General features: G+C 40.0%; 1 protein-coding gene across 1 annotated transcript; it reads right to left on the reverse strand.

The window, feature by feature from the left end:
- Positions 1-726: 726 nt before the first annotated feature.
- Positions 727-6,150, reverse strand: LOC306764906 (cytoglobin-1-like; the record flags this gene model as incomplete). Its single annotated transcript, XM_079252204.1, has 3 exons — positions 727-891; positions 3,416-3,647; positions 6,014-6,150. 3 exons carry the CDS (start codon positions 6,148-6,150, stop codon positions 727-729), a joined length of 534 nt encoding a protein of 177 aa, XP_079108330.1.
- Between the last annotated feature and the right edge of the window lie 958 nt (positions 6,151-7,108).

Below are 7,108 nucleotides of genomic sequence, written 5' to 3' on the forward strand. Positions count from 1 at the left end.
GCAAAGAAAGTCCAAGAAAAAAATGTATGTTTGTCAGAATGCCAGTAAAAAAAAAGAGAAATAAAAAAGAAATAATTGGAGAATCAGTTCAGTGTGTACATTGAAAAAAAAACAAAAAAACAATGCGACTCTGGATCAAATGGCTTTCTTTGACCTTTTATTTCAAAGTATACTAAGTTACAGATAGAAATGTGAGCTGAAATGAAAAAAAAATGTACAATTATCACCATTTACTTTTAAAAACGTAGAAATATTTCAGTATTCATCATATCTAACAAAGTAAACACACGTGGATACAGACTGATAAGAGGAAACATCTGGAAAACATTCTAATGTTTAGAAAGATGCTGTTTACATTTCAGTTTCTTCACATACACATTCAGCAGAAGGCACACCCAAGTCAAATGTGACCTCTCATCCACTGTTGGGTGCATGTTTGCATTTTCTTCCTCTTTGCTCTATTCTTTTATTGGGTTTGTCTTTTACAAGAGTACAAATGCAAGGAAGGGAGCTGCGCTTTATGTCTTACACCCTCTCTTTCACAAACACACTGCTAGCCAAAATAGGGCTCCATACTTGTTCTTGTTTTTTTTTTGTTAATGTAATGTATATATTCCATATTCCATGATTATCATAGATTACACCAAACTGTGTTCCCAGATTACAGTCATTTGTTTCCTGACTTTTAAAGTTGCAGAAGATTCGATGGATCTGCATCCAAGAGCTTCAGCCAGTTGAAGTTGAGAGCTGCGTCCAGCCCACTTCTTCATAGACAGCGTTGATCCTACAGCAAACCGTAGCCAAGAGTTTGGTCCATGCCGATGCCACCTCTGGTGTCACAACTTCTGGATACTCTTCCCCCAGGACCTCCAGAATCACTCCGCTCAGAATCTGAGCAAGACACGAATAAATGCATCAAGCTGATATTGAACTGCCATTAAAGAAAACAGAAGAACATTCAGGTTCTGTGTTTTCTCTCTTTTCTTTCTTTTTAACTGATTAAGTTGATATAATTTTCCAAAATTTAATTTTATTTTAAATTTAAAAACACATTGACAATGTAACAAATCTGAAATCTGTGAAAAACGTGCTCATTTTGAATGAACATGTTTCATTTAACAGGGTAGGAGCACATCAAAGCAACACTATCTAAGTTTCTAACCATTAAACTCTTGGAGGCGCACGCTGACATACATTATGCAAATTTCAAGAGGCATCGTTGCTCTTCACCATCACACAGCGGAGAAGTTGCATTTCACAGCACTTTTGTTTTCAGCCTCAGGCATCACGTGACAGCTGCTTTTTGCTTTGCAGCACTGCATCAACACACGAGCCATACTGAACATGAATCATGGCTAGTTCAGGAAAGAAATGCAAAAGGACTTCATCAAAGGAAGTGAGCAAAAGTAAGAGAGAAAATGACAAAGAATGATAGAAGATAGAAGTCATCAGTGGACTGACTTTTAATAGCTGGAGAGAGCTCAGAAAATAGACAGGAAGCAAAGCAGATATCGAATTGGTCTTATTTGGGACACTGCAGTGTGAAAATCTGCCAACGTTCTTTCGTGTTGCTTGAAGAGGTAGAAGTGGTTTTGCATTTTTTGGTCCAGTCATACAAGGAAGCATATTTTAGGTTTGTTTCTTTGCACTTTTAAAGGTGTAGTAGTATTACAATCCATGCTTGAACTGCGTGAAGGAAAATTACTTACGAAGTCCTAACCATGAATACTTTTCTAGTCACGGTCTTGAACTTTTTAGTCTTAGTCCAACCACTTCCACAAGAAAGATCAAAGAAGAGAAGTGAAAAACAGTGGTTCTCTCCTTTAATCTGTGACATGGAAGTCTGTGAACTGATGTTTTTACTCTCCCTTTCTAAGAACCTCTTTAAATACTGAGAAAAAGTCTGTAACATTTTTAATGTTCTTTACTGCGGCAACGTACATATTACATAATCTCTGCTAAGACTGGATCGGTATTTGATCACATGTTGAGTGATGTCTTTCTGGTAGCTGCAAGAAGTCTTTTTTTTTTTTAAATGGTCAGATTGTGTGTATTATCTGAACCACTACTTTCAAATCTCATTTGATATCAATTGATGTTGATTTTTTTTTTTTAAGTGGCATTAAGAGTAAAATACACAAAAATCAGGATAATCGCCAAGGTGGAGCTGCCTTCACTAACAACTGAATATCTCTGTGGCTGATTGAGAACAGCCCAAACATTTGTAACAGTGCAAATTTAGTGCAGCTGCAATGCCTGCGCCTGTACCTCTATTCTGATAAACAACATACCAGACTAAAAAGATACGGTGGTGAAGAACAACATTGATGTTTTCAGAAGAGAGACTTTTGCAGAAAATGACTGTAATTCACACATAGACCTGCTGTAGACTGACTGCATTCCCATGGATTGAGCACATCACCAGAGCTGGCCCAACAAATAACATCTGTGCATCTGTGCAAAATCCTGAACAGTTTGCATACCTGGACATGGCAGGGATGTAGCTGTAACCCCATGATGTGCATAGTATGACAGTCAGAACATCTGCTTTCTCATAGAATCAGTTTTTTTAGAAAAGCAAAGTCTCTGAACTGCAGGGTTTTAAAACGTGAGTGGTTCTGTCCAACTTTTATGCGCTGTCTGTAAATGACTGATTCCATAAAGAATGAAACCTTTTTCACCCAGTAGTTGCCTTATATCCAGGTAAAAAAAAAAAAAGACATCCTTATTAAAACTGCCTAGACCCCCTTTGGTCATTCATAGACCACAAACAGCTAGCCATATGTTAATATGCTTACGGATTGGAAGATACAATCAGCTGAGCCACCAAAGTGGCATGAAACAATGATGTGTCACACTCAAGGCAGGATTTTCCAATGGACATTATGGGCACGGGCCCAGGGGCCCACGCCCACTTGGGGCCCACGTAGGGCAAACACCAGCAGTTTGGACATGAAACAAAATGTACATAAAAGCCAGATAGTTACACCACTACCAACAGTGTATTGCTACTGGTACCATTGTCTGAGAGATGTTAGAAATGTTGTTTCACACTTTTTACAATGTTGCGGTGGGGAAAGGGGCCCCTGGAACATTCTGGGCCCAGGGGCCTGTGCACTTTCAATCCGGCCCTGGCCACACTGCTGTGCTTTCTGCTGAACACATTCACATTAGTTTAATCTTTACCCTCCTTTACTGGCTCAAAGGTAAACATACGTCAAACTTATCTCTGTCTTACAAACAGCATGATGAAAGACAAAAAATGTGAAGCAATTTTTGCTTATGCACCTTGTTAAGTCTAAGCTGTGAAGCATTAAAGATTGACCGGTGAGTGTAGCTCTCCTATTAAAGTCTCTCTTCTTACATGCAGCTATTTTATGCATCTTTTACCGTTTTGTGAACATTCTCAGTTTACCTTGAAGTAGACAGGATCCACCTTGTGTCGAAGAGCATGGGCCGTGCCCACCAGCTTCAGCACTGATGCCTGCTTTTCTGAGTTGTCAATGCTCTCCACCAACGTATTGATGGCACTCATGACCCTGCGAGCATGTTTTCTTAGCTGGGAACTCTGCTCCAGCTCCTCTGTGTCCTCAATGTGCTTGAATTGGCTGAAGTATTGCTTAGATGAAGGGAAGTTCACAAACAGCCTGCAACAAGAAGAGCCACGGAGATAAATAAGAGCTATAACATTGAGCGTGAGTGTTCAACTGTTATCAAGCTTCAGCCTGAAACCATCTTGATCCTGTAAAACCTCATTCATTTTCCATATGGGCAAGATAGCATAGGTCAACACAGGCTTGCACGTGAGAATGCGGCACGTTTCCATGGAAAATGTTTCCCTCCAGCTGTTACTGCACGGTATGGTTTACACACATGCACGTGAGAAATATTATATTCAAGCTCCTCAGTACACATTGTGCACAGTATCTGCTTAGTTATGCTAAACAGTTATTACTATATCTGACCTGTAGCTTCATAAATTTTTCATCCACCCCAACGATTTACCCAGCCTGTCGGCTCAGGTGAGCTCAGGCTTTGCCAGCTTTACACGGTGGCTGTGCTCCGGCACAGTTTCTAATAAAAGGTGCAAAAAAGGCAAGATTCATATCAAATTCAGTATCAAATTTCAGTCCTTAATAAGGCCATCATAAGCGCATTGGATTCCTGTCTCTGACTACGAGTGTGATGATTATTATTGCAAAGACAGCTAATATTTCATGTTTCATGTTCATAACTATTCCTCTCATTCGAACCGAAGCAGAGGGTTTTAATTTTCCTTTGCATGCACCGATTCAAAATTGGCTTTTGCTGGGAACCAAAAAGTCAGTTTGATTTTATCGGCGCTTGACCCTCAGAGGTATAGAATTAGCAAAAAGGAACCTAAGGCTCACCCCCTCCCTACAGTCTGGGAAGAGGGCCAAAGCATCTGGGTGCTGGATATCAAATCAAGATGTCCCATCTCCCTCTGACTCTGCAACAACTAAGAACAAAAAGAAACCATTTATTCTGTCTGTTAGATCTGAAGTGTACAGTATGCCTGAATGCCAGAGTTTACGTGTGAAAAAAGGGAGACTATTAGAGAGAGTGTGTCTGAGTTGAGAGCTTTCAAAAGTGCTGGAGCTATAAATTTCTAAGTTTCATGGCAAACTAATGAGGAGCCAGAGTTTAATCTTTCTGTCTTGTAATTGCATGACCTGTGGTTGCATATAAATAGCCTAATTAGACTTTTATATGGTCAGTGGATTCTTAATCCTTCCTTATCTTATTTCAGGAATAATTGAAGAGCTGAACGGAGAGACAGCTTCTAATTTCAGAGACAGAGCACCGTGATTTACCCGTGTGGATCTCATCTGTGACCTGTAGACAGTTTGGTTGAAGGATTAATGTTTTTTTAACTGAGTGACAGGATTGATTGTTACTGCCTGATGGCAAATATCTCAGGGTTAAGTTTTTGATCACACACCATTCCATACATTCCTGAAGTCCGTAGGGTCTTTGCGATGGAATGCATGAAGAACGAATTAGGGGAGATGGATTTTTTTTTTTTCACTTTCAGTAAGTTTTTAGAAAGAAATGAAATGTGCTTTATGAATAAATAAATAAATAGATAAATAAATAAAACAAAACCATGTGTTGCATTCAAATAAATTCATTTAGTTACAGTATCTGTGAAAAAGCACATAGCACATCAGTGATGACTGTGCATGTATAATGGCCCCCTACCCATCACATGTAACCTCCTGCAATCAGAGGGGGGGGGGGGGCTTATAAAGGCAGGCTGTATCCTGCCGAGAATCTCGTCTCACATGAAAAACCGTCAAAGCCTTCACATATCGCTGCAGATGGCTGACTTGAGCAACAGTTTCCTCTCTTGGATTTTTTGGCATGAATTTTTTTAAGACTGTGACAACAGTGAGCGCGGCGATCATCGCACAGCAGTGCAAGGTCACACTCATTAGCCATGGCTATTGTTTATACTATTGAGGAGAAAAGAAATTCAAACATGCTTGGTCTCAGAGCAAAGTCTTTTAAAGGTCTTCCTATTTGTGAAGGAGTCATGCTGCTGCGGGTTGCCTGGTCCTCTGTGCAGGCATTCGTAACATGACCCACTCTGTGAAGGAAGGACCCTCGCCAAAGATGTCTGAGTGATGGATTATAATGTTTATCCTTTGCATTTATCATTTGATAAATAGGATTATGGTAATACGCTGAAGTGAGAACATTGCATGGACAGCATGCTTGTTAAAGTTCGTTTTAAGCAGCATTCTTGGTGAGGAGGTTTCTCACAGTTTAGACTGTTTAGATGTATGTGTTTACTGTTAAAAAAAAAAAAAAATCCATCTGGAACCAGCAGGTACATTAATAGCGTTGAGATGAAGTGAATTCGATAAGTAGAGGAAAAGTCTCAAAACAGGAATTAAAACCTACACAAATGTATCACATCTTTGCCATGGAGCAGCATCTCGATTCATAAAGCAACAACCAACAAGAGTAAACAAGCAGATTAAAATACCTGACCAGTATGGCCACTCCAACATCATCACAGTTCTGGAAGACTTTTCCCCATGAGTCCTGGATCATCACCTTCTCCTTGTCAGTCAGAGGGCTTGGTCGCTCCAGGTGGTCCACCTCTCCCTGCTTCCTCTCCATCTGGAAACACAGTGTGCAGCGAGCTGAGCACACGCAGCAGGCAGAGATGAAAACACTGCTCCTCCCACAGAATAAACACAATCACTACCTTTTCCCCCCTGTTTGTGTCTCTTTCTTAGTGAGAAAAGGGAGTAATTCAGTTTTGCTTTGCTACCTTTTCCCTGGAAGAGCCTTTGCTCTGTACCTCTGAATCTCTGCAAAGCAAGAATGTGAGTGAGGAGCAGACTGGGAAAACACAAGAAATACACACAGCGCGTGAGGAGGAGCCTCTGTACGTTCTCTTTCACACTCTCCCTCTCCCCCCCCCACCAGCCTCCCCACCTTCTCCCTCTGTCCACTTTACCTTTGGTAGGTGGTATTTGATGAAAACTTAATGAGATCACACATAAATCCTGGATAAGCGAGCCAGATATGTTATATATCCTGGGTATAAAGATGGATGCGAAATAATATCATGGCGTTATAATAAGATAAAGAAGCATTCTTTGAACTTTTCCTCAACAGCAATCAAAGCTGACAATGCGAGAGATTAACCTGTGGTGATCCTCAATTTCTCACACGTAAATATGAAAACACTTTGCTGACGTATTTGTCATGTAAATCCCATCAGAAACAAAGCAGATATCTATTCATTTTGGATCATGTTGGTTCATTTTTCAGTTCACATTTCTCTTTTTTTTTTTTTTTTATTACATGCACATACCCTTAGTTCACCCACTCATACACACAACTTCCAGCTTTGTGATGGCGGTTATTATAAGTAGGAAGGCAAATTTCATTTGTGTTATCACAGCTTTGTAAAGTTGTTTTTTCTACTCCAGTTTCATAATAATCTGGGTGAAAAAGGATTCACTGTGAAAAGACAAGCATGATACATTGTATATCATTAAAAAAAAAAAAAAGAGGCTAAGACTGAGGTGATATGATCAGCCTCACAGGGCTGGTGCAATGTACACAC

The sequence above is a fragment of the Telmatherina bonti genome, assembly GCF_933228915.1.
Source record: "Telmatherina bonti genome assembly, chromosome: 14".
NCBI lineage: Eukaryota > Metazoa > Chordata > Actinopteri > Atheriniformes > Telmatherinidae > Telmatherina > Telmatherina bonti.